Here is a 26,829-nt window from a genome sequence, read left to right on the forward strand (position 1 = left end):
TCTGCCATCCCGTTACCTCAACGAACCGCCTTTGTGGCGAGCGCTGCGGGGACCGGGTTGCCAGTCCGGCTGGACCGTGGAGGGGGCGGCTACTCTAGAGAGTACGGTAGGGCGCGCCCCGCCCCCGTTGCCGGCAGCCGGGCCGGGGCTCGGCGGCCACGTCCCCACGCGGGGCCGGGCCGGGCCGGGCCGGGCGGGCGATGCCGGCGGCGGGCGGGCGGCCCGATCCCCCCCCGCCCCGCCATGCGGCTCTCCTGCAAGGTGGCGGCGGCGCTGCTGGGCCTCGGCAGCCTTCTGCTGCTCTATCTGCTGGCGGGCAGCGCCGCCGCACCGCCGCGACCGCCGCCCGCGCCCTCCGCCACCGCCCCGCTCGCCCGACGGCAGCCGCGGCTCGGGCGGAGCCCGCCGCGGAGGAGCCCCGCCGGGGGCAAACTCGCCAGCGCCAGGTAACGGCTCCGCCACCGCGCTCCCGCCCCACGCGTGACCGCCCCCGGGCCCTGCCCTCGACGGGATCCCTCCCTCCGGGTCCCCTCCGGCCCGGCCGCTGTCAGGCGTGCCCGGCCCCACGCGTCTCCGCGCCATCCCGCCCCGCGGGTCCCCTCTGCTGGGGCCGCTCGCTGGTGTCTCTTTGCCGCCTTCGGGCACTTCCCTTTCCCAGATCTTTTTCAGTGGTGGTTGGAAACCCTCGTGGCCAACAGCTTCGGTTGTAAAAGTATGAACTTTTTCCCGTGCGTGTTCACTTGGAGCCTAGCTCCCAGAGATGCCACGAAGTGCGTGGAGGTGTTACCTCCGCCTCTAGTCCTTGTCTCCGTGCAGGGCGATACCCGCTCTGCGTGCCTGGGCGAGAGCGGCCTCTGGAATAGCGGCTTTTACATTAGTTTTGGCCTTGTTTTTGAAGGCTGACGTGGAGAATGTGGTACTGGCTGGCTGGGGTCTGTGAGGAGCTGCTGTCAGTCTCGCAGGAGCTACACTTCTGCGAGTTTTTCATTAGTGCTGGAGGGAAAAGGGAAGGCAGCTGGCTGGTTCGGTGTGATACCACTGGGTTCCAAACTGCGAGGCACCAGCGGATTTTAAGCTCTTGAGCTTTTTGTTTTGAATGCTTTTTATATGTAAATTAATTTAGCAAAACTTTAAAAAAAGAGTTTGAAATCATGGAGTGCTGTTTTCCTTCTTGCAGCACCTTACAGGCACAAACTTTTTTAAAAACTGTAATTACTTCAGAAAAAGATACGGTCAGCATGCTTTCGGTGGGTGGAGGACTGTTTTCCCCTTTGCATTCCAACTACATGATGGTCAGTGTGACCTCATATATCTAATTAACTTGGTATGTCTTTGTGTCTTTGATTCATGATTTCACAGAGATGTTTGAATGAAAGACTATTCCTGTTTCTTGAGCTCTTACTCCTTAACTTATTAAAGCAGTTGGTTTCTTACAAGCATTGTTACCCTACTGAATGCAAGAGATGTTTACCGTGGCTGAGAATGGATCATGTACAGAATTCAAATGCATGTATTAGAGCGGGATTATTTCCACTAGCAACTGTACCTCCTGAAGTCATTTTTCTTTAAGGCATATCTCTGCGATTATCATGGAAATCGAGAACACTACTAAAGGAAGGAGCCCAGAAAGTATGAAACCACTAGAGAGTGTAAACAACTGTTCCATTTCAATGAGTTTTTCAGTCAGCATCTTCATGTTCCAAAATTTGACATTATCTAACTTTTCTGTTATTTATTGACTTTGCAAATACTTTTTACAAGGTCTGCAACACAACAAGAAAAAAAGAGAGGAATGCTGTATTTAAATCATGCCTTTTCCTCAGATGTTTTTTTGTTTGGTTTTTTTGAGGGGGTTAGTTGTTGGGTTTTTCCTTCACATCTGCTGGCAGGGCATGATCCTGCACCATTGACACCAGCAGGAGTTTGTGTAACTGAGAAGCACAATTCTGTGCTTCTCTGTGGGTCCAGTTCTATCCTTTGCTGAAAGATCCTTTATTGTGTTAGTTATACTAAAACAAAATTTATTTAACTGAAGGTGTCCATAAAAAAATAATTTTTTGGGGTGGTACGTAATGTGGTCCAAGCCGAGGAGATGTCTGCCGCCTTGGAAAGGCAGAAGTACCCGCCAACGGGTGCCATTCTGGAATGAATCATGTCCACACACGCATGCTGAAGGCATCAGGTGGTGGGGTCTGCTTAGTTTAAAAAGCCTGATCCAAGATGCACTGAAAGCAGTGCAAGGCTGTTTCCAGCAGGCTTGAATTTGGAGTGGAAGGAACAGACAATGATTTAACTAGTTATTAACTTCAGGAGTCAGCATTCCCATCGGTTTAATAGGCTTTGCTTATGCATGTGCTTATAGTAAAGCACATCCAATGTAACATGCTGAATTGGGGTTCTTACTACCTATTCATTCCTATAATATAAATAATTATTATTTTAGTCGCTCCTTATGAGCAAAGGAAAATATTTTTTCAAATTTGATGTGAGAGATTATATATGGTCTAACTGATTCCTCCAGGATAATAAAAAGTCTGATTAAGACTGTGTAAGATCCTGTGATCTGATCATAGTATATGTATTTACATGTAGACTGCGTGATTGATTCAAATAACCTTAGTGAGGTTTTGTCTATGTGAATGTAAAAAGTTGTTTTAATTCAGTTTTGCCAAGTTGATTTGTGTAGTTTCGTCACAAGTATGCAGGTTTTGGGCTGAACTCAGAAATAATCAGAGGCTTTATCTAGAGTGTGCATTTGCTTTGTAAGAATCAGTCATGTTGCAGGCAAGGTGAATTGTATTTTAACTGGGATTTTGTAATACCGCTTTCTGTAGTCACATCATAATAATAGAAGACATTAGTTTTGAAGTTTTAAGAAGTGTGAGTTTCTTCTAATGTAAAAGCGTAACCTAGTCACATATCATTAGCTGGCTGGTACCTAGCAAATGTTAGTAAATACGGTTATGTGACCTGCTTTGGCCATTAGATAAGCATTGCATTTAAGTTTCTGGTTAGCTTTGAAAACTGATTTTTGATGGTGGTTTTACTGATCCTTCCTCTTGGAGGTAACAAGTCCTATGCCTTCAGTAAGATTTTTTTCATATGAAGAATTATAAGTATGTGCCAAACCAATGTGTGCAAAGTATCAAAAAGCAAAAGGGTTATTTTACATTTGAAGGGCAGATGTGACCACACTTTCTATTAAACCAGCGTGGCAAGGCTCAGGAAGTGAACCTTTGCCAGCACATTTAGTTCCCTGGAAGTAGCTTTTCCAAAGCGAAACATCTCTTATATGGCAACCTGTCAAGATACTTTTTCTCTTTGCAGCCTGTGTGCATACACATACAAGTTTGGCTAGAGTTTGATAGCCTGTAATAACATGCTGAAGGCCCAAATACCTCATGCTTGTCTAACAAAGAATCCACTTGAAAAAAGAACAAGATATAAACATCCATTCTGGTTTTGAGTGCTTTTCTCCCTTTTCTCTGAGTGGTAGAAGGAGATGGAAACTTCAACAATTTTTTGTTTGTCAGCAACTACAGTCAGTTTTGTGCAACTGCATTAAAGTGAGAAAACTTTATTTGAAAGCATGTAGAGCATTTCTAATTCATATTTTAAAGCGTGTGAGAGAATGTGTTTCTTATAATGGAGCCACTGTTGGGACATTGACTCAGTGTTGACTGTCAGGAAAGGAGCCTATTTAGTGAATCACCAGTTTTGATACATTGCCTAAATCTAACCTTGTTTATGCTGCAAGACTAAATGAGATCATAATACGAAGGTTTCAAAAACTAACAACTATATTGCATTTTGTAAGAATCTGCATGCATTATCTTTCTCTCAGGAATAAATTTGAAGGCTTGAATAGATTAGTAGGCTCTGTAATGAGATGGGAATGCATTATTTTGAATGGATCTGGATTGATTTAGACAGGCTTTCAGTTAATTATGTTTGAGACACTTTGGCTGTGACTAATAAGAAAATTGCATGTAATCTAAACTTTAAGACCTAGAAATGTACACTATTGTGCTTGAGCACTCAGGCTTCTTCTGCGATGTCAGTACCCATGCCTGTCAGAAAAAAATGTATGCAGTAAATAAAATACCACTGGGCAACTGGATAGGAGTTGTTCTGTATTGTTGGACGGCCTTTGGTATAAATGTTGTATCGTGCTACGTCTTACCAAGTCTGTCTTCATCTGTTTCAGAGGGATGTATTCTGCAAGTATTTTGTGATGCTTTCTGTAGTGCTTAATCTTAGGCAGCTTTAATTTTAAAGCCATATAATATTAGACTAGGAGAAAGGGAGAGCAGGAAGCCATTTTCTTTCAACAGATGGGTAAAACAGGGAACAGAGCAAGGAGTTTAATGTAATGTTATATTAGTTAGATTTGTAATATATCGACAAGCTATATTTATGTACTGAAATTAGAAGAAGGATATCAAAGCAACAAAGACCTTGTGCATATAATTTCTTTATTTGTTCTTGTCAAACACATTAAACTTTAAGGCCCAGGTCTCTGTATTGTTTTAGATGCATTTAAACATTTACTTTAGGTCATAAAATCCAATTATAGGCTCTATCCATAAGCAATAAGTTAGACTATAAATGAATGAGTGCACGTATAAATGGGAGAAAGATTTGGCTAATAATAATTGCAGTACTCTGTGGATCTATGTGCATTTTAATGTGCTTAGAAGTCTCTTGGGGTAGGTAACTATTACTACTGTAACAGCTGTTCCCATTTTACAGGTAGGACAACTAAAGCATAAAGAATTAATGACTCTCCCAAAGCTTTGCAGGGGCTGACTTACTGAAATAGAGCCAAAAACAGTGCTCGCTTGCCCTTCAGCCACTACCTGAGTACTTCTTTATGTCAAAAGCCTATTAATGTCTTAGGTTGATAACCTAGCAAGATATTCTTTCTTGCTAGCCAGCTGTTTTTTGTTCTCTGTAACAAATTTTATCCTTTGTATTAACTTACTCCATCCTTTAAAACAAAGTATGCATCTTTTGTCTATTCCATCCTTGTGTTGTCTAGCAACATCTGAGCAGGCAGCATCTCAGAAAACTCTTAGCTTCCCAGTATGTTTGCATCAACCACTACATGATAAACAAACATTTGCAATTAGAGGAGGAGATACACTGTATCAAATCAGGATTCAGTGTGTACCTTATATGACATTTCAGCTTAAAGAAGGCTGACCTACCCTGTAGAAATGAAGTAGCTGCTCCACAGGTATGAGCTAAGTTCTAACCTCCAGTTTCTCTCTTGACAACACATGGTGGAGGCCGCCTTGTCTTCGGCGAGGATCCAGATAAACCAGCAGAGCTGTTTATTCTGTGTGAGGCAGCAGCATCCTAGATGCTGTTGGTCAAACTGGAACTGTTTTGGTTTAAAGATGTTGGCAGTATCCTGCAGATCTTTAAGGAATATCCTTTCATCCAGATGTTATTTCTCCCTGTCCCTTCCGTTCATCCTTGCACTGTGTGTACATGCATGTATAAACAGGAGGGAAGGGGAGCTGTGATGTTCTTTGTTGTAATTTGTTTGTTTGCCTTCCTACCAGTTTGACTTTGCCTTTACACCTCCCTCTTTTCAGACTTCTGAAGAATAATAGTAATTTTGCAAAGGCTAAGCTACAGTTGCTGTTAAATGCATCCTGCTACAGCACTTCTTTATCTCCTTTCCAGCTCACCTTTGTTTTCACAAGTCCTCTTATTTTCCTTTTATACTTATAAAAAAGATGCCAAATGTTGTGTCCCAGTGTTCTTCTGTACCTTGTTGCTACTTTCCTCACTAACTGGTGCTCTCAGTGTCCTGGACAGCTACTGAGGTAGTTCAGACACTACCTCATGCTCCTTTTCTTGGCGATTTTTGTTTCTACTTAGGCCATTGCAGGCTGCTGAACCTCTTCAGCCCAGACTTTTGTGATTCATAATTCCTCATCTCCAAGGCTCCGCTTTCTTCTCCACTCTCTGGGGCTTGGAGGCTGTCTGTGTTGTCTCTTGTTCATCCTTAGCTTCCGTGGGCTTACAGGGCATTCTGCTTTCATGTAGGGTTGCTTCTGCTGAGACTGTTTGTTGGAAGTGCTTGTCTACATATACAAGATTTTTCACTACAAAATAGCTGCGTAATGGAGAGTTCACCGGGGCTAAAATTTGCAAAGAAAAGCTTTGTGCTTTGGTGTTGGGTTTTGAAATGTTGCAATAAAAGCTTAGAGTTCCTCTCCCAGTGAATTCCATTGCCAGAAGCTATATCAAAGCAGTTCTCATCCTGCATATGGCTTGATTTAGAGACTCAATTAAGGAGAAACATTAAACAGATAGTGAGAAGGGGGGAAAAGGGGATCTGTGTGAGCAGCTAATTATTCACTTCAATAATTCAGTGGGTTTTACACTAATAGGTTGGAAAGTAAATACCACTTCACATAGATGTAGTATTCCATTATTTATACACTGATGAAATTGGGGTTTAATTAAGACTAAAGCCTAAGACTTTAAACCCTTAATGAAACATGTTGCTTTGTATAGTCAGTAAAGTACTATTGGCTGGTATTCCTTAACACAGAAGTGGATTTCTCTGTAGTATAGAGCATTGCTGTTACACAGAGCAGCATTTTAATGCCTGGAAAAAGATAATGACAGCTTTATTAACTGTCATTTTTGTCTTTATTTAGAACTTTTGTTTCTAATATTAACTTTACTGATTAATTGTATGTATGTAATTATGCGTGCTGAGAAGAGGCAGGGATTGATGTCCTCTGTTTAGTGATATGTCAAGACCTGGTAGTGGTCTATGATTAGCCTTTTGATCTCTCCTATAATGATTATGATGCTTGTGATTTAGTTGCTTTGTCAGCACACATCCATGTAACGGGGTATAAATGCGATCTGTGTCGGAACATGAATACGATACGGTAGAAGCATTCCTGGAGGATGTGATTTTACCTCCATACTGATGGGGGAAGGGCACACAAAACCAAAAGGTCATATTTTGAAAATGTCTCCAACTCCCCAAAAGAATTGATTTTCTGGCTCGCAAGTAGCTTCAATATGCTTTTTAGATGCAGATTCCCCTATAGTCTAGATGAAATTTATTTAAAGCTGACACAGATGGGTGCTAAGTGAAAACCCCATAGTTTGGCCCTTGACTGCTTGTGGAATATAGTCTGATTCATCTGGGACATGTGAATATGTTTGTTTTTAAAAATCTCTGTTTTAGCAAAATCTCAGGGATTCCATCGGGTGAAATGGAGAGCAGTCCTTTGAAACTATGCCAATTCCTTCAGGCCAGGATTAAGGCATGCATTTTTAACAGCAAAATTAATTAACTGTTAGAATAATTTACATATGGATGGAGTGGAATTTTTTTTTAAAGTATGGATGTCTTCTTCCAGTCTAGCCATTACGGCCCTGGTAATGAAGTTACTGGATGTAGTTCTGGGATCTGCATTGTGTTAGAAAGTTGGCTAGGTAGTAATAAGTTCTGGCTTCATAACCTCTAAGCTGGAAAAAAAAAAGCTATAATTTTCACAGAGCAAGTTGTTGTCTAGTTTGAGGTGCTATTGAATTAGTTTCAGCTGTGTATGTAGCACAGTGATTTATGCAAATTCAGAAATGTAGGAATAACCCGAAAATTGTTGTAATTTTAACACTCCTGATTTGTACCTTTGACAAAAATTGACATGCCACTTGCATGTTCTGTGGATATCTAATCAGAAAAAAGACTCCTGATCCCTTACAAAAGGAAGGGAAAGGGGAAAAAAAAAACTGATATCTGTGAATGCGGGATTCTCTTCATGTTTACCTCAGTATTTTTTATATGCCTATTATGAATTTTCAGGAAGCCTGGAGAACACAAACGTTCAAAAGAACCTTCATCTTTGCCATGCATGCATCTCGCAGTTGTGGCATGTGGGGACCGGCTGGAAGAGACGCTAATCATGCTGAAATCGGCAGTTCTCTTTAGCAACAGGAGGCTCTGCTTTCACATTTTTGCTGAGGATTCCCTTAAGCCTGAATTTGAGAAGAAGGTGAGTTTCTTTGTCATTTGATGAATGAGTTTTAAGTCACAAATCTCTGAGAAAAAATAAATTGACATCAACAAGTAGTAACTAAACACTTTTTTTACTGTATGTAGTTTATAAATTCTTTATGCATGCATATTTCTTAAAAAAAAGCTATATAACATGTAGTTTCTAATTCCTCCCCCCATGTCTTTCAGTTAAAGGAATGGCCTTCCTCATATACAAAGAAGTTTGAATACAACATTTACCCAATAACCTTCTCAGTAGGAAATGCTCAGGAATGGAAAAAGTTATTCAAACCATGTGCTGCCCAGCGCCTTTTTCTTCCGGTAAGGCACCTGGATTTCTGAGTAGGTTGCTTCAGAAAAAGGTTAATTCCACAGAAAGGAGGATTTGCTGGTGTTAAGATTAAAACCATTTTCAGGCTGAAACATCTGCTTAACGATATTTTAGTCTGTGCTTTAGCCATTTAAAAAAAGCAAAACAAAACAGAAATCCAGCCTCGCTTTTTCTCCCGCTAACAAAGGATGTGTGTTTCTTATTTGTCTCTAGTTCCATTAGCCTCTCGGACTCTTAAGACTCAGTGCAAGAGCTCTTTCAGGGTAGATGCTGCATGCCTTCCATAAATAACATTCTTTTCAGTGTGGAGTCATCATATCCTCTTTACCCACTGTCTCCCTTTCCATGTGTTAGCCCTTATAGCCCTTAGACTGATGCTTTCAGCAATCCCTTTTCCTTGAGTTTTATTTCTTTTTTCCAAGACTGTCATATTTGTCCTTAAGGTAATGATTCCAATGTACTCAAAGTCAGATTTCATGCAAGAGACCTGTGTATCCTGGGATCTTCAGGTTCACTGAAAATTTGCATTCTTTACTGCAACTACTTAGTGTCATAAACTTTGAAAATATTTAAGGTTGCTGGAGAGAAGGAAGGTGTTGATAACAATTTTACATATGCAGAAATACCAGAAATTGAAAGAACTTCTGCATAAAGCAACTTCTGTGGAATTGAGAACATCTATCAAAAATATCTTTTGCATTGCTCTTGATTGGGGTGACTCCAATAAAGTTCACATGATCCAGATTTCTTCATTGCTGTCTTATGAGAAATGGCGGGGACAAAGAAATCTTTACTTTCTCAGATGGAAACAATCAGGAGACAGCTGCACGTCCAGATACGTAGACTATGAATACATATGTGAGAAAATATGTGCTGTCAGCAGTTAGGTTTATCTGCCGTTTAGAGGTAGACTATCAAATGCCCAAAGGCCAGATGGGCTGGAAGTAACTCCAACTTCAGCAGAGATCCTCTCTTCCCTGTGTAAATATTTATATCACCCAGAAAATAATCCCTAAGCGTTAGCTTTTTCAATATAGATTGTTTGTAAGGATGTACTCAAATGGGGTTATTTTCACTGAGTAAACACAATTCTCTGTTCCTCTTATTTCTGTGGTATTTTTTGTCACTTTTGTAGACTCTCATCACAGAAACAGTTTCACTTTTATTTGTCATCACCCTTCTGATGACAGAAAAGGGTTATGTATTCATGCTGATTCCTTCGGGTTGGGCAGTGCTTTTTAGGTTCCTTTTTTATCACATATTGCCGAAGTTCTCCAGTAACTTCTTGTAAGGAATATTAGACTGTCGTGTGTTGTCTTAGCAAAAGTAGGAGGCAACCTGAACTGTAAATGTTTGTTTGTTTCTCCCAAGTGCTCTTTGAGGCATTTGCAAAATGTGTGGTCAGGCTGAGGTTTATGGCTTTGAATAGGAGGAGTTGTCCAAGAGTAGTTGCAGCTGACACTAAGTTGATGTGGATATAGTAAAGAAAACAAGCTGTAGTAATAGCTGAGGTGGCAAGTGTCCAGTTGCACTTTGGTACTCAGGTTTGCAGACTGACAGAACCTTGGGCTGTTTCTGTGTAATTTCAGCCACCATTATTTTTTTCAGGGCTTGATAACTATGTTCTGATATCCCATTTGAATGAGACAGTGCTGTAGAAATCCAGTCTGCACACAGTGGGAGCAAAGGGTTTCTAGTGTTATTGTTTAGAGAACTATTTTGACTTTTATTTTAAATAAATACCAGCAGGATGTCGGTATCCTTTTTTTCTTATCCTTCCCTGTACTAAGTATTTTCCCCTGCAGTGGCATAAAATGCGACTGGATTTAGGGAGGACCCCAGGAGAGCTGTAGTTGAGTTTATCAGCTGTTTAGCTCTCAGTTGTGCAAATTGTCTTGCTCCTGATAATGCTAAGCCCGAGTGGAATGTGAGTCTTTGATTCACAAGTGCCTCTCCTGCCAAAGAAATCTCTCTTCTGCAGCACCAGCAGGCGTGTGAAAGTGGACAGGAGGGTATGAGGAATGTGTTAAGGGAAAATTGTATAAGAATCTTTCAGTGGTTTTACTCGCTGATAAAACTGGAGCTCTGGGATGTGATCCTGCAGCTTGTAGTAATGAACTGTTTTGTCCTGGGTAAGACGTTGATATACACATTCCCAACTTGTTGAATGTGTTTGGGTTGCTAAAACATTAAGGAGGTTCACACAGCATCCTGCATTTTGTAGAGGCACTCTGTGACATCTGATCACATTTGCCACTTATGCAGGGAAAGCAGATTGAGCCTCCGTGTAATCCCACAAGTCTAAATCTCTTGCTGCAGTCTACTACAGTAAAACTGTCAATGGAATTTGCAAAGACAGAATAAGGACGATGTGGATCTTTACATGAGCACAAAATGAAACTTTAAAAATAAGCTAGGAGGGTAATGCTCTCAGCAATCACTTGGAACTGTTCTGTAATACTAACATGGATGTTAAGACACCAGGTGAAAAACCCTCTTCTGGTCTCACGAATGTTGCATACCACGGAGCTGACTTGCAGCTGTTTCTGTATTGCTGGTTTGGAGCTACCAAAACAATCAGCTAAAGTATCATGAAATGCTTAAGGGATTTTTGGATGATTTTAGTTCTAATAGTAACTAACATTTAGAACCCTTCTCAAAACACTTAATCTACTTAAGAGCTTTTAAAGTAGATTAGCAATATCCCCATGCTATAGCTGTCCTCTTGAGTACACTGAAGTATCCAACCCAGTGTATCAGAGACAGCACTGGGAATAGATGCCAGGACCTTACCTAGACAAAAGTCTCCATCTCTGTTGTAACTTGAGTTAATTGCTTACTACAATTAAGTTTAGTAGCTCAGCTTTGTGGTAGTGCTACGTTAGCATCAAGATTTGTGATTTGTCCTTAATTTTGGATAAAGCTCTGATAAACTGCCATGATAGCCGTTGCAAACCATTAGGTAACACAGCTTCACAACACACCAATATGTGTTTACACAGTAGTGTGTTATTACTTGCCAACCTTGCTAACACAGAAGATCTATGGAGACAAGAGTTGTGAAATCAAATTACAGATAATTGAGTATTTAAGTGAAGTGTCAGGCTAAATATAGCCAGTTCTGTGCAGAACTTTTTCACAGATTTACTAAGAATGCTCTACATAGCTGCAAAAAAATCACACTTCTTAGAAGCTGTAAGCGCCTGTAGAGCGAGGAAGAAGACAAGCACAGTCAAGCCATATTCCTGACCATTCGTTTCAGAAATCACAGTCTGTCAGATATGTCTACATGGTTTGTGCTAGCAAGCGCGAGCTCAGACTACCAGACACAGTCTTGTGTTGCTTATGCTCCAGGTCAGATCCATGTAATTTTTAACCATCAGTCACGTCCCTCCAGTTAGCCCTCCCGGCACAGTCGGCACTGCCAACCCTCGCTCTGCAGCACCTGGTTCAGGCAGAGCAAGCTGGAGCAAGGTCTCTTGTACCAGGCTTGCCTTCCGGTACTCAGCTGCTTTTGACGTTGAAAATCAGTGGTGTCAAAAATACATCATCTCCTTCTGTATGCTTTTGAATAAGCAGAAGCTAAATATTGTTTTAAGGGCTGTGTAAATCCTGAAATATTTATATTTTTTAAACTCTAGTTTGGGAACAGAGCTAACTGAAGTCTATGGGACATGGGAAATGCTGGAGTTATCTAAATTAAATTTATCCCCAATATAACTCCATTGAAATCCCGGGAGCTATGCAAGGAACACTTACAACCACAATTTCTGAAATTAAATTCCCCTACCCAAGGTGAAGTTAAATGCAGAGCCAGAAGGGGATGTCATCAATTCAAACTGACGTGTAGGTTTTAAATAAGTCTTAAAACTTCACACGTGAAAGAGAAAATTGTGAAGGGCTTAAAGGAAGTAGCGCAGCTTTTCTTTTAGCCTGTTGGGTGTCACTGCAGGACAACACCTTGGACACAGGAAGGGGAAGAATCTTTTGGCAAACCAGAAAGGAGAGCATGTGAATTCTGAGTGGAGGAATACAAGGCACAAAGTGTGGGGTCAAATGCTGGTAGGCACCCACTTCACAAAGATCTCCAATACCTGCTTGAATCCATTTATATGTAGGAAAATTATGATGGTTCATGACTTCCACAGACTTAAATTTATGTGTGTGTTTACGGTTGGTGAAAGAACAGTTTTCTGCTGGAAGAAGCAGTGCCCAGGCTGTCACTTATGCTTGACAGGAGTGTCTGTATGCACCCATTAAACTCCCCCCTAACCCTCTGCTGGAAAATGCCTGAACTTGTCGTTTTAGCAGGGCACCCTAAGGAAAAATCTTACCTGGTATACAGCGTGCTGTGCATCCCTCAGGCAAAATCTAATAGCTTCTGCTCTGTTTGTATTCATGTGTTAGCTCCTGTCTCAGACTAAATTTGGGGCATTTTTAAAAATTATTTTTATATTTTTATTTTATATGACTTCATATAGTAGATAGCCTGTTGAGCATGCTTAAAGGTAATTTTTCCCCCCACTTGTTCAAATTCTTAATGTTGTTCACGCCCTTTCACAGGTAATCTTCAGTCACAGTATATTTCTGTTTATGTAAAAATTAATTTCTTTATTAGAATTTATGAAGTTACCTGCATAAATAGAAGAGTTTGTCATTGGTGTCATTGCAATTGGATAAGAGAGGGATTGTTCTGTTCCGCAATGTGGTGAAAATCAATAGGCTTTTGGATTTGCTTTTCAAAGAAAGAAAGAGAGAGAAATAAGGCTTTTGGCGGAAACCAAAGCAAGAAAATTTCAATCCTTCAGGAATTTTGGACAGTTTTAGCAAATAATGAAGAAGAGCAACAAGAATGAGTTGGAACTGATGGTCAGCTTCAGCTAATGTTATTTATTACCTAACAAACAACCTTACAAACAGCTGATGCAAACAACAAGGGAGTTTTCTTGGACTGTTGAAGCACTATATATTTTGCCCTACTAAAATTAATAAATGAGCATGTAAGGATTTGGATAGCCACAAGGGGGAACATTGTCAACAAGAATAGATTAAAGATCCTGGATCTAATTTACAGTTTCCACCCTTCTGACTTTAACTTTATTGTGGTTATTCTTGAGATAGAGTCCAATGACAGAGATCAGAATCTGACCTCGTAAGTATGACATATGACATTTCTATTTACCAAGCAAATTTTGTTCTTCAGTAGGATGCAGCTACATTTTTGTGATCGATAGGGTTTTCTTAATTTAAGTGAAACATTTGTATATACTGAGTGTAAGACTCCTAAGTTGTAATAGGAAAAACAGTCATTAGAAAGGCATAAGGAAACCAAATGATACCAAATGGAGATGAAAAGTTTTCTGTTATAATAGCTTACCCTTTCTGTCTGTGGAGGAAGCTGTATGTTTCATCAGGGTATGCGCTAGTCAAGCCAACTGCAGGATCAGGATCCACATTAGTTTTTGGGACAGATTGTGAAAGCACCTTTCATACACACACAAAGTAGCAGATTCATAGGGTACAATATAGCGTATCATTTTCAGTAGTAATCCTTTCAGAAACCTTGCTATACCGTGTGCAAAAATTACGTGTTTTCTACAACTGGTTAATTATTTTTTTTGTACCACTTATAGATCTTTAAAAGAACTAACAAAACTATGTAAATATGTATTCTTTGCATTTAATTTCAGAACTGATACTAAATATGCCTTGCAGTTGTTTGTTGGTTTTTGGTTGTTTTTTTTCTGTGAGTTTAGTGGATTACTATGTGGATTTTTTATATTACTGCTTAGTGGATTTCAAATGAAGATTAGAATCCAACTTGTGTGGTCTGGTAGCTGTTGTGCTGTGCAATTTAAAAAAGCCCAAACAACAAATAGCAAGCCAATAACCCGATAACTGTTGTTCCTGTGTGTAATTACATTTAGCTAATAAATCAATAACCTTTTTCAAATTATCGGTTTAAAATAAAAGTAACTTTTGCCCATAATCTTCCTTTTTGTTGTCTATTTGGTTTCTTTTTCATCTCTTCCTCTCCTCGCTCTACAAACCTAAAAGGTCATTTTAAAGGATGTGGACTCTCTCCTTTATGTGGACACTGATGTTCTCTTCCTGAGGCCCATCGACGACATCTGGCATATCCTGAAAGACTTCAACTCAACACAGCTAGCTGCTATGGCCCCAGAACACGAAATACCAAAGATTGGCTGGTACAGTCGATTTGCGCGTCACCCTTATTATGGGACAACTGGAGTCAATTCTGGAGTGATGCTAATGAATTTAACACGGATACGCAACACTCAGTTCAAGGTGAGAAGAAATACAGCTGTTGCAGGAACTAGTGTTTTATGTATTTTTCACATCTTTTAAAACAGTATAAAATTATATAAAGTAAAAAAAAACAGTAAAAAATTATATAAAAGTATATTAAAAAATCTGAAAAATATAGAGTGTATATTTGGATACTAAAAGCAATTATAGTAAAAATTATTATTCAAACAAATGAAATTCCTCAAGAGGCTGGAGCACTGAGAACTTGTAGATGAAGCGATCTGTTAGCAGTAGTAAAAATGACTTCTTCAACATTTATTTTTCCCTTGAAAGATACATGAAAGAATAAGGATCTTCAGTGCAGTCACTGTGTTGTTTTAAAAGTTGGGAAGCTTGATGTAAATATCCAGAGAAACTGGTAATAGTTTGCATCTGCTGTAAATAGAATTTTGTATCCTGCTGCAGATCAAGTGACTGCATGAATTTTGATATAAATGAGATGGGAACACTTTCTCTGACACCTCCCTTCTTTTGTGACTTGTAAAATATCTATTTGTTTCATTGAGCATGTATTCTTTAGCCTCTTTAAAAAATTTATTTACCCCAAGTAGTCTTGTTCCTCAGTCAAGGCCAGGAGTTCCTATAAAGGAACAGCTTGAGTAAAAAAAGCCCTTGCTCTTAATATCATAATTCCCAGTTTAGTGTGCATTTTTCCTTGCTTTTATGCCTCAGTTTTCACCTTGTCCCTGCATTTTTGCATTTTTCCACTTTTTCTCCCTCCTGTTGCTCAGAATAGGAAGATTGTGAATAGCAGGAGCTGACATCACAGCTGGACCCGGGAGACCTTGCTTTCCTGTTTAGATAAACAATAGCATGGTCAGCTTTGCTCTTCCAGCCCTGTCCGGGTCTAGCATTTCCTGGCAGTTCTTCATTTTTCATCTAAGTATCTGTCATGGCTTCGCAGACTCACAAATATGTGGGTGCCACACTGTGAGTCATATATCACATCACTGTTCACTCACTGCTTCTGTTTTTCTGTCCTGCAGAACAGCATGATACCGAGCGGTTTGACTTGGGAGGAAATGTTATACCCGTTATACCAAAAGTACAAAAATTACATTACATGGGGAGATCAGGATTTACTAAATATAATTTTTTACTTTAACCCGGGTAAGTAATGATTTTTGGAGTCATGGTTATCTGTGTTAAGAAAATTTTTTTGAACTTGAAAATTTTTTAAAAAGTGCTATTTGTTATTTAGGATATGTGTAACGTACTCTGGCATGAAGTGCACCTAGGATTTACAACCTATGATAATAGGGGGCTCGGACTTGGTTCCATTGAATATGTAAATCTGTTTTCTGGAGATTCTGAGAAAATAAGGCAGTATAACATTAATGATCAAATGCAGGAATGAAGTTCAAGTTGTACGCGTGCTTAAGAGTGTCACTGGACCGGGGCCTAGTTGAAAAATATTTTTGTTTCAGATGTTTATCTGAATGTAAAATTGCCAAACTTTCTTCAAAGCTGTGCTCTATTTTTCTGAAATTCAGCTGTATATTTATGCAAACAAGTAACAATGCTAATATAAACAGAAGATGGACACAGCCGTTGAAATAATCTCCTCTGAAACTGTTGCCTTCCCTACTTTCACTCCTTCACTAAAAGTTACTTTTTGAGAAAGGTGCTTCCAGCCTTTCAGCTGCATGATCCAGCCTCAGCAGGCACCAGGACGGTCACGTCTATATTCTGCTGCTTAGATTTGTGCATTTTCTGCTCTTCTGTATTCTGCTTGCTCTGGGACTCTGAAGAGCTGTGGAGGACTTCAGGTCTCTCAAAACCTTATTCTCAGAGAACAGATGGCAAAACCCACCTGTCCTAGTGTGGACCAGCATCACCAATATGTATGACCAGTACGTACTTGTCAATCCAGCAAAATGTCATATCTGATTCCTGCCTGTCACTCTTGCACAATGCCTCCATAAACAGCTTATAACATTTTTGTGTTGTCCTTTGTTTCCTTATGAATTGGAGTCATGTTCTCATGAGTGGGTATTTCCAAGAACTGACAATTTTAGGCATCTTTATTTTAAAAGGGTGTGACTTTTTCCACAAGTGCTGAGACAGTTTCTGGAAGTTCAGCCCCTTGTAAGTATTTTGCACTGATCACACAGAAATGACTTCAGGCACTTCCAAGAACAGTAACATCTACCATAGTACGTGCTTCCCAAAGAAAGTGAGAACCTTATTTCATGGTTCTGAGTATGCTGAGTATCCATTCTTATTTGCTTTTCCTTGTTTCCTATGCGACCTTGTATTCCCTCAAGCCATCTTAAGAACAGAATAAGTCTGGATTTATTTTTATTTATTCTGTTCCCTTTTCTTTTTCTCTAAGGAGTCATAGGGTAGGTAATTGGATATACCCAAATCCAGGCAAATAAAAAGAGAGAGCAAAAGCAAAGCAATAAGCTAACATCTGTTTACTGCAGACAGATGTCAAACATCAGTGTGTCCCTCATACACCATGTATTACCCTGAATCCTAGTGAAAAAAATGAAGTGGAAGAAATCTTCATTATGAAATCATAAATAATTTCCAAAAAGAAATGAATGTTATGGGAATAGGGTCTGCTGGAGGAAGAAAAAGATGAAGCCAGATTAGTTGTGAAGTCAAACTCAAGCTGCTAACTTAAGTGTGGAGGAAAAAAACAAAGATTGCAAAAATATTTTAATTTTGTGATGAGAGCATTCTCTATCAAATCCACATGTTGAGCCTCCTCTGCACCATAGTCTGTCTTTTCCTTCTAACTGGTAAATAATTTTTTACGAATTACGTAACATCAGTCTGCACAAGAAAAGAAAACAAAGGAACTGGATACAATTAAAGGAGAAGACAAGACTTTGACAAGGTTTTAAACTGATGGATTGTTGAGACTGGCCTGGGAAGGAATCAGTCAAGACCGCTGCAGGTGGCTTTTTATAGATGCAGTGCATTGGCTTAAAAATACACAGAACTGTCTTACCTGGGGCCAGAAGAGATGCAGCTTTTTCCCATCTCCGAAGGCTGTTCTGATGATTAATGGATCTGAAGGCTCGCAGAGCAGCTGGAGTTTGAGTCCAGCTGTGACAGCAAAAAATGCGTAAGAGAGTCGTGGTAAGAAGATCAAGAATGCTCAAGTGACATGTACAAAAGCTAATAAGCACCTGACAACATCCTCTCCCTGTAGTGACCTGCTGAGGAGCTGTGCTGGCAAACATCTGTTCAGGGTTACTGAAAGGATCCCCGTTAACTGAAACAGGGTTTGGATCAGGCGTTCCAGCTCTTCCTGTCCTTTCAGCAACACTGGGGAGCAATTCTGAACGTGTGATAGGTCAGACCGCATGGAAACCACTTACAATCTACCCTTTCCTGAGCAGTCTCCTGCTAGAGAGGGCTTGAGGCTCCTACTTCTTCAAGACCCGCATAGGACCAGCTGCAGACTTCCTGGGAAGCTAAGAAAGGCCAAGTGATGAATTCAATCTGCAGTGCTTCTGACATGACCTGCTGGCATAGTGCAATGATTCGTTTTACTCCATTTCTGAAGCAAAAAGGTCACAGGGATTGGCATGATTTATTATATGCATGTTGCAGATGCTGTGGGTGCATAGAGAAAGTTTGAAAAAAAAAAAAGGCTCAGTAGGAGAAAGGAGGTTACAAACCCTTTTGAGAAATTAGGCTCATCTGTAAATAACCTGGACCTGTGAAATTAATGGATGACAACTCTTAGAGGAACTGTGCATAAAATACACTACTTCTTACACTCTGCTGTATCACAGTGTAATGAATTGTCACAGCCCCAATGAAAGCTTCAGCAGCAAACACTGGATATACTTTGCAAGCTTTCCCATGCTGTCTCCAGAAGGATTCTGGATTTTGCGTAGCCCTCACTGCTGTGTGTGCTTCCCTAATCATTTCTGTAACTCCGGAAATTTCTTACTAGGGCAGAGGACCCTGGATAGTGCCACCTGGTGCATGCTTTCTTGGTTTGATTCTGTCACTTCTAGCTTTGTAAAATGCTCTCTTGGTTTATGTTTGCAGCCAGGCTTTCTGTTGCCCTCTCTTTCTGTTAGTTCAGGTCTAGCACTGCTGAGATATGTACAGTCATCCCCTGAGGAAAGGAAGTTTCTGTGTCTAGCTGCTGCTTGGGATATTTGAAAAAGAAGTAACCAAATTTTTTTCTGATCATCAGTCCCAGCTTTTTCAGAGAAACATGGTTTAATTTGTTGTAACTCTTGTTTGACGTGTCTTTTTTTCTCCCTCCTCTCCCCATCTCCCCTTACCAACATTGGCAGAGTGTCTCTATGTGTTTCCATGTCAGTGGAACTACCGGCCTGACCACTGTATGTACGGAAGCAACTGTAAAGGTGCAGAAGAAGAAGGTGTCTCTATTCTGCATGGAAATAGAGGTGTCTACCATGACGACAAACAGCCTACATTCAAGGCACTCTATGAAGTGATACGTGATGTAAGTCTTCTGTCTCAATAGAGGCAGTCCTTTTATTTCAATGCAGATTACTGTTTTAACCACGTTGCTTAGACTGCTATTCCAGCAAATCAGGCTGAGCGTAGCTGTGCTTTAGGTATACCTCTCAGACACAAAATAACAAGGTTGCTTTGGCCTCTCCTCTCTTACTCCAGGCATGTATTTGAGATAATTTAAATGATCCTCCTTCATATTGTAGTAAAATTCTAATCAAAAAGGCTGATAAATTGCTTTTCTATAATACTGGAGGTGGAAAAAAGTCTTTGAGTAGAGTTCTTCCATGTGGTACTGCAGCTCTTGTCCATAAATACCCAATGAAAGCTTGTCCTTCCTGAGCACCTGGAGCCTCTGGGTACATGGAAGGCAGAAGCTTGCATACAGACACAGGTCCATATTTCCACTTTGAATGTTGTATGTGTACACGTCTGCTCTCTAAAATATCTGTTGTGTTAAAATATCCCTATGTTAGTAAATCTCCTTTAAATACAGACTCTAGAAATACAGTTTCTGGGAAGTTGGCTGTTTCGGGTAATACACCCAGACAAACTTTTCTGAAAGCAAGCATTCCCAAGCAGGCCAGTGGTTGAAGTTGATAGGCTTCGATGACACTCTGGGAAGGTGAGGGATGAGTCATTGCCTGCCTATATAAGGTTTTATCTTACAGAAACTTCTAAAATGCCCTTTTGTAACAAGTGAAAACTAATAGTTATTTTTTCTTTTCTTTAGTTTCCATTTGAAGACAATCTCTTCCAGTCTTTGTACTACCCTCTGCAGTCTAAGTTTCTGGATACGGTGCACACTTTATGTGGGAGAATTCCACAAGTATTTTTGAAGCAAATTGAGAAAACTATGAAGAAGGTGTATGAAAATCGGGTCATTGTCTACTTGGGGGCCAACCACAGATACTAAATGTAGCTATATTTTTACAGAGTTTTTAATTCTTGCACCCGATCTCATGAAGCATGTAAATGAAGAGTATGAACTCCTTTACTGAAACTCAGAATTAAAATATTTTCCTTATCCAATTTCCTAATAACCTCTGCAATTACAAAAACAGAGGAAATCCTAGAAGTCTACCTAAACTCTCCTTTCTTAGGCCTTTTGTTCTCTTCCTACATTTACTCTTGGTTGTAACAGGGCAAGTTGATAATTCACTTTTATTTGACAAGTTTAGTTTGGTTATTTGTTTAATTACAGCTGTATTCACTGTAACGTTTTCTGAAGTTGTGCAAAAGCTTGTACTGATCTTAGGCTTGACAAAGAAGCTATGGTTTGAGCTATGTAACATATAGGGAATATAACTCTTGAAATATTAGGGCAAATGTTCTTGATTGTCATGAGGACACTGAATTACAGAAACGATCACTCTTGTGATAGGATGAGTTAAAATTTACTATAGTAAAGGGAAAGTATTTGCTTAAAATTGCACTTCTGTCTGAAGGTATGTTACTTGCTATTCTTCAGATGTAGGACCTAAGATTTCTCTTACTTAAAAAGATTAGGGGAATAGAAGTGCCTATTTACTTTCTATTTTATAGCACTTTTGGTGGAGTGATTGTCATTTTTCCCCTCTGCTCTTCCATAGTTTCATGAAGGCTTCTCATGAAGGAATTATAAGGAAAATAATTACAGCATAAATAGGAAAACAGCGTACAAGAAATGGGAGGGGGATGCGGTAGAGCTGTGGCACCTGCACAGCTAATGGAGAACAGAAAGAGAATCCTTGCTTGCATGGAGTAGTCATGGTCTTCCCCTCCAGCCTCTTACAGTTTTAAGAATGTATTCCCTAACTTGGTAATACTAATTACATTAGATACAGTCTGAGAATATGGTGAGTGAAGAGTACAAAACCAGGTACTATTGATCTGTTTTCCCGTTTAACTAATCTTCTTTAATTGCTATTTGCTGCACAGTAACAATGGTAGGCCACCGAAACCATTCTTCCATCCCTGTGTTGGGAGACTGAGAATGCTGCCTCTGACCCCCATTTTCTGCTTCGCCAGAAACCCGGGGCATAGAAATGTGTTTCTGCCTGGCACTGCCATTCCTGGAAGTAGAGAGTTTCATGCTAGGATCATAACGAATGGCCTCAAAGTGAAAGAGCATACAAGATGGATTTGATGTTTATTTAAAATACTTCATTTAGCTTAGATTTCGAAAGTATGATGTTCGTCTTAGGATATGCACAGACAAGACCTTATTAAAACTCAGCAGTAGCTGAAAGGTGCTTGGGACAAGTCACTGGGGAGCTGGAAGTGAGGACACTCTTAAAGAGCAGTGATACAAGAGCAGACTCCCAGAGGGCATTTTCTGAGTATAAACCCTGAGGGGTGTGTGTAGGTGAGTGCTTAAAGAAAACAGCAGAGAAAATCATCTTACTTTTCAAGTCTGTTTGGCAAAAAAAAATTAGGCATTACTTGGAACTACTCCCTTTTATATCTAATAGGCAAAGTAGGAGAGGGGTGAGGAGGGTGAGATACGTGAAGCTTTTCTCTAATGCAAGGAAAACTGATACAGATTGTAGATCTTGTACATGTAACATTTATTAGAGAGAAATACTTGGGGTGTGTGGATGAGGGAAAGGATGTTGCCTAAGTTAAAAAGTAGGTTTTCTGAAGAATTACAGTTTGGGGGGCTTCTACCCCGTCCAGTCAGGACTGATGCACAGTTTCATAAGAATACCGTCTCCCAGAGAAGGTCCTTTTAGCTTGCACGTTCCTCTCTGCTTGTGTGGCAGCTCATGAGAGGAGGGGAAATACAGGCCTTGCTGGCGTCTCAGGCTGCCAGATAAACAGGCTGTACACGGGATGAAGTGCTGACGAACTTTTTCCAAACACTAGAGTGTGAAAACGTCTGTGACACATCCGTAAGTGTGCTGTGTGAATGACACGACATGGCAAACAGCATCGCTACAGAGTCATCTGAGAAGAGGAGGTGTTAAGAGAGAGGCTTGGAGTAAGGGGCATACGGTCTTGGTCCTGGCGAATTCACTGCTGGTCTGTGCTCACAGGCGTGACAAACACAAATGTCTGTTGTTTGCGCCTCTATGTGCTGCAAATTCTGATCGACTTGTGTGTGTTTCTGACTCAGATCTGTGGCCTTTGCCACAGAAGCGTAACTCAACATGCAAAGGACAGAGGCAACTCTGCATCTATTTTGATTGAAAGCCTGAGACCCAGAAAAGCATTTAAACTTAAGTATAGATGTTACAGTCTTTTGCAACTTGCCTTAGTATATTCTACTTTAACTGAAGTTTTAGTTGCCACTTTAAAAGAACAGTACATTTGTAAATACAGAGAAAAGTTTGGAAATGTAACCCAAATGAATCTTGAAGACTTCAGAGCCAGAGGGCAATGAAAGGAAAAATTCAGCAGGCTGTTTTAAAAAGTTTAATATAACGTAAACCTAACATATGGCAGGTAAACCTTTTAGGCTAGCAATAGTGAGAACTTGTAAAAGATATTAGCTTGCTTTTTGATCCTTATTTTCAAGTATCAGGGTAAGGCTGACTGTTGGTCAAACGAGGATAGATGAGGCGCATGCTGGGCTCTCTGAATTCCTCATTTCTACGGTATCTACAAGCCACAGAAAGTTGCAGAGCAAAAGTCTTGTTCCCCAGACAGTCGCGACTCTGGTGCTAAAGCCTCTGAAGTTTAGGAGGCTGCGATTGTGTAAGCTGTGATTCAACAGAACCCTGCAACTATGGGCACATTCAAATGAAGGAAAAGAATTCATCACAAAACAAAGGCATTATTGCATATAAAATGATTAGAGATTGAAACAGTGCTTTTTATGTTTACAGGAGGTGCTACGTTATGTTTAGAAAGAACCGTGTTGTGTTCTCAACAGCTATTAAAAATATGAAGTATATGCTTTAACATGAAGACTTTTGTTAATGTAATATCAACTTGCAGGAAGAATGGGGAAGGTTCCCCCCTGCTGGGCTTTTTCTGAGAAAAAAAGCTATAATTTGAGCTCTCCAAAGTCTTTTAAAACAATTATGCAGCTTTGATTTTTTTTGTTGTTAGAACTATTAATTTATATTTTATTACAGCTTCCAAAACAATGTTATATTTTGGTTTTAACAGTAGTGGATTCTAGTATTAACCTTGTTTAGAAAACAGTTCTCATTCATTTTGTATTTCATACTTGTGGCTAATTCCTTGTTTATTAGCCTTCATTTATTTTAATAATGGGATGTGTAAATACTTATATAGACTTTTGTATGCTCATTTCCCCTTGCTCTCATGTATTTTAGTTATTTCCAAGGGTATAATGTAACCAAAAGACCTTTGCTAATGTAACACCTTGAGCAGCGTCATCGTAACATAGTGTGGAAATGAAGATAGTTTTCTTTAAACGAACAGAAACTCCAGCACACAGAATGTATTGGTAACAAAGGAAAAGAATCACCTTTGGCACCGCGGCAGAAAGAGCAGAGTACAGCCCAGAGAACTGGGCCCGGGTTATTTGAACGTAAGCCCTAGCCCAGCAAATGTTGGATACTCCGAATTTTGCCTGGGTAGTCAGTAGGCTTATATGCAATGCATAAAGTTAAGCATGTAACCAAGTCCTTGCTGTATCAGCGTCAAATATTCAGGTTTTAAATTTGCTATATTTTACTTGAACTTGCCGAAGATAGATAAACAGGGGTTTTATATTAAGAGCTGCTGAGCACCTCCTTTTAGCCCAAAGCCTTTTAAGAAAGTGTCAGGCTACCAGTGCGCATTGTACAACAAAGAACTGCCAGAGTGGGGAGCATTTGGTTTCATCATTTGTATAACGTGAGAGTTTTTCTAGCCTATTTGCCCGCATATTACAAAGTGGGCTTAGATAGCTCCGCTGTCATTTTGCTTACAGATGGAAACTGGAAACTGCTCTGTGTGTGTGTACACACAACAAGAGCGTATGTGTAAAGAATTCTGTACCTTTTCTCGATCATTTAATTGCTTGTGTATTTTTATTTGGCAAGTGCACCAATTGCTTACAGCTCCCAAGGAGGCCTAGCAGTGCATTTCTGTGTTCATTAATCCTTTGTCTTACATTACAAATAAAGGAAGTTTTAAGCAAGCTCTGCATTTTGATAATTTTCTTTAAAATACAAGATTTTGTGTGTGTGTGTAGTGGGTCTGGTTGGGATGGAGGTTAGTATATGTAGTGTATGTATACAGGGTATGTCTGCATCGAGCAGAGAAACATGTTCCTCTTCTACAATTTTACTTTTACCGTAGTGAGAAAGTATTATATTGGATGTATTACTGAAAGAGACAAATGCATACATTTAACATTTCTCAAAGTGCTAATGGTGCAACTCCAGTTGAGTTATGATGACCATAGATCAGGACCTGGTCTCAAAGGAAACAAGATTTACCTCTCACTCATACTTTTTACTATTTTTCCACTATCTTCTGCTCCTTACCGGATTGGATCATTTAGGATAATTTCCCTTCCCTCCTTCTTGTATTTAATTTTATTTCTTTGGCACTTGCATGGTCACTGCTGTGATGTGCTTGGTTGTGCTGTGACACCTCTGCGTGACAAGCTTGTGAGTTGTCTATTCAGCCAAACCAGTTGTCCACCTGGTGATGAAATTGTTTTCTCACTTGCTCGACTTGCTTGACTGTGTGGTATGTTGGCCTCAGTCACACTCTCTTTGAAGTCAAGAATAAAACTTCCATTGATATTCATGAGAAAAGGCAAGGCCAGCTGTAAACCAATAGTACTCTGACAGCGCTGCTTCGTCTCTGGCCGGGCAGGTGTGTGGTTGTGTGGTGTTTGGTTACATATGTTCCACAATCAAACTGGTTGGTGATGGTCTGATCCAAGATTTTTCGCTCACAAATGTGGCTTCAGTCAGTAGTGTTGTGGGCAGAGCACATGGTTTTTCCAAGGTACAGGCCAGGCGGCGGTGACACGGGCACAACAGCAAACAGGATCAGCATTTACCTTGTGCTGGTGGCTCCGAGGAAGGGACCTGATCCATGATTCCCCACACCACTGGTGCCATACTGCTGGAGTCGTTACCTCCATTTAATCTCCGGTTTGCAACAAATAAACTCTTCGCTGAAGCAAGGCCTTGGAGCTTGGTTACCTGCTGCTGAGGGACCTGGGTACAGGAACAGTCTCTTTCTCCCCTCCCACACTGCTGAATGCACATCGATAACCATGGCTTGGACTCAGCAAACATCCTTGTCACATTGTCATGGAGCACCACGTCTAAACGGAGCTCAGCTATCATTTCGCATTCATCCTCACAAGTATGATCATAGTTGAGGTAACTTCTCTGCATGTTCTGTGACATTTAGAGCTGGGAATAAAGTACAACTAACCAAAAAAAAAAAAAAAGAGATTTTAATACTAGGATAAATCTTGATACTTTATCAACTTTAGCACAAACTGTTGATAGTTTTAATTTCAAATAATTTCCTTCCCACTGCTTCAAGAAGAGATTCCTCTCTTAAGAAACAGGTACCTGTAACCATAAAGGAGCCAAATTTCAGAGTGTGTTTTGCTCCTCTCCGTCAGATCTAGTCAAGTATGATGGTAGTAAATAGCTACTATGTGCCCATCCAGGGATGGGATGGCACAGGGACATGGTTTGTCCCCACAGAGGCTGGAAACATTCCCCCTTTGTCCTCTTGAGGCAAGTGTGTATCTCCTCTGGGATCCATACAGACTACAGCCTCCTGTTGGCACGAGATAAGGGATGGCTATTTGTACTTCAAAAGAAATAGCAATGTTTGGGAATTTTGCTTTCATTCTGGATCGGAATAAAAAACAAACTGTCAACACTTCCTTTGAAATGAAAATTAAAATTGAGACATAACACCAAAATGAGAAGCAGCATTTAAGATTAACAAAGCACTTTGTTAATGTTTTCTTTTGAGTTAAAATATTTTGTTTTGACTTTTACATTTCTATAAATGAACCATAATTGCTTATGTTATTTTGTGAAAACAACAGTATAGTCCAAAAGTGTGCTGTCTTAGAACTAAAATATTTTGGTTGTATTGAAATAGTGACACTAAAGTGACATGGCCCTTTTTGTAAAGAAAAACGTGTCATCAGTTGACCTGTTCCTGCAGAAGCATCTTTGCCAAATCCTTCAGAAACAGTTTAATTCCCTGCTGAGGTGGCTGGAACTGTGTGAAGCAGGTGCCTTCTCAGGGCACACAACTTTAAAAAAAGGTCTTCCGATGGCCGCTTCTAAAGGGCGACTTGTTTTGAATACTGGCTTCCTCGCACCTGAGGGAAAAAACAAGTCTGGTTTTAATCTGGATGATCTTGCAGTTTGTAGAGAAGCCTACAAGAAGCTTTCGATACTGGGGATATACCGGGAGGAAGGGCTGAGGAAGCCAGCTGGGAAAGGAACCGGCACTGGTTTGCCAGCAGCTTGTGGAGTAACATGAGAAAATACGTGGGGACTTGTGTGTTTGCGTAGGGGTCAGTGGCTGAGTTTGGCAAACCCCAGAACGCTTATCACATCTAGCTGTTCTTTTTTTTTAATCTCCCTGTGAGTACACTTTCCAAATAAAACCCAACTCCCACAAATACCATTTTTCTGTTTTCAGCGTTTTATGGCTTTCAGGCACCACACTTGAGCTGTTCCCATCTTTTGACACTCCCAAGTCTTCCAGATCTATTAAAAGCCTATTAAAGATTTTTTGT

General features: G+C 40.2%; 1 protein-coding gene across 1 annotated transcript; it reads left to right on the forward strand.

The window, feature by feature from the left end:
- Positions 1–170: 170 nt before the first annotated feature.
- On the forward strand, positions 171–24,231 carry GXYLT2 (glucoside xylosyltransferase 2). Its single transcript, XM_054216577.1, has 7 exons — positions 171–446; positions 7,847–8,036; positions 8,228–8,359; positions 14,427–14,678; positions 15,686–15,809; positions 18,971–19,143; positions 19,888–24,231. The coding sequence occupies exons 1-7, from the start codon at positions 244–246 to the stop codon at positions 20,068–20,070; spliced, it is 1,257 nt and encodes a 418-aa protein (XP_054072552.1). The 5' UTR covers positions 171–243; the 3' UTR covers positions 20,071–24,231.
- Positions 24,232–26,829: the final 2,598 nt, after the last annotated feature.

The sequence above is a fragment of the Rissa tridactyla genome, chromosome 10 (assembly GCF_028500815.1).
Source record: "Rissa tridactyla isolate bRisTri1 chromosome 10, bRisTri1.patW.cur.20221130, whole genome shotgun sequence".
Classification (NCBI taxonomy): Eukaryota; Metazoa; Chordata; class Aves; order Charadriiformes; family Laridae; genus Rissa; species Rissa tridactyla.

Excerpts from the sequence above, each read along its gene's own strand:
- GXYLT2 (XM_054216577.1), top strand. The coding sequence starts at position 244 with ATGCGGCTCTCCTGCAAGGTGGCGGCGGCGCTGCTGGGCCTCGGCAGC. Across the intron at positions 14,679-15,685 it reads TACGCAACACTCAGTTCAAG|AACAGCATGATACCGAGCGG; the intron begins GTGAGAAGAAAT and ends TCTGTCCTGCAG. Across the intron at positions 15,810-18,970 it reads AATTTTTTACTTTAACCCGG|AGTGTCTCTATGTGTTTCCA; the intron begins GTAAGTAATGAT and ends CAACATTGGCAG.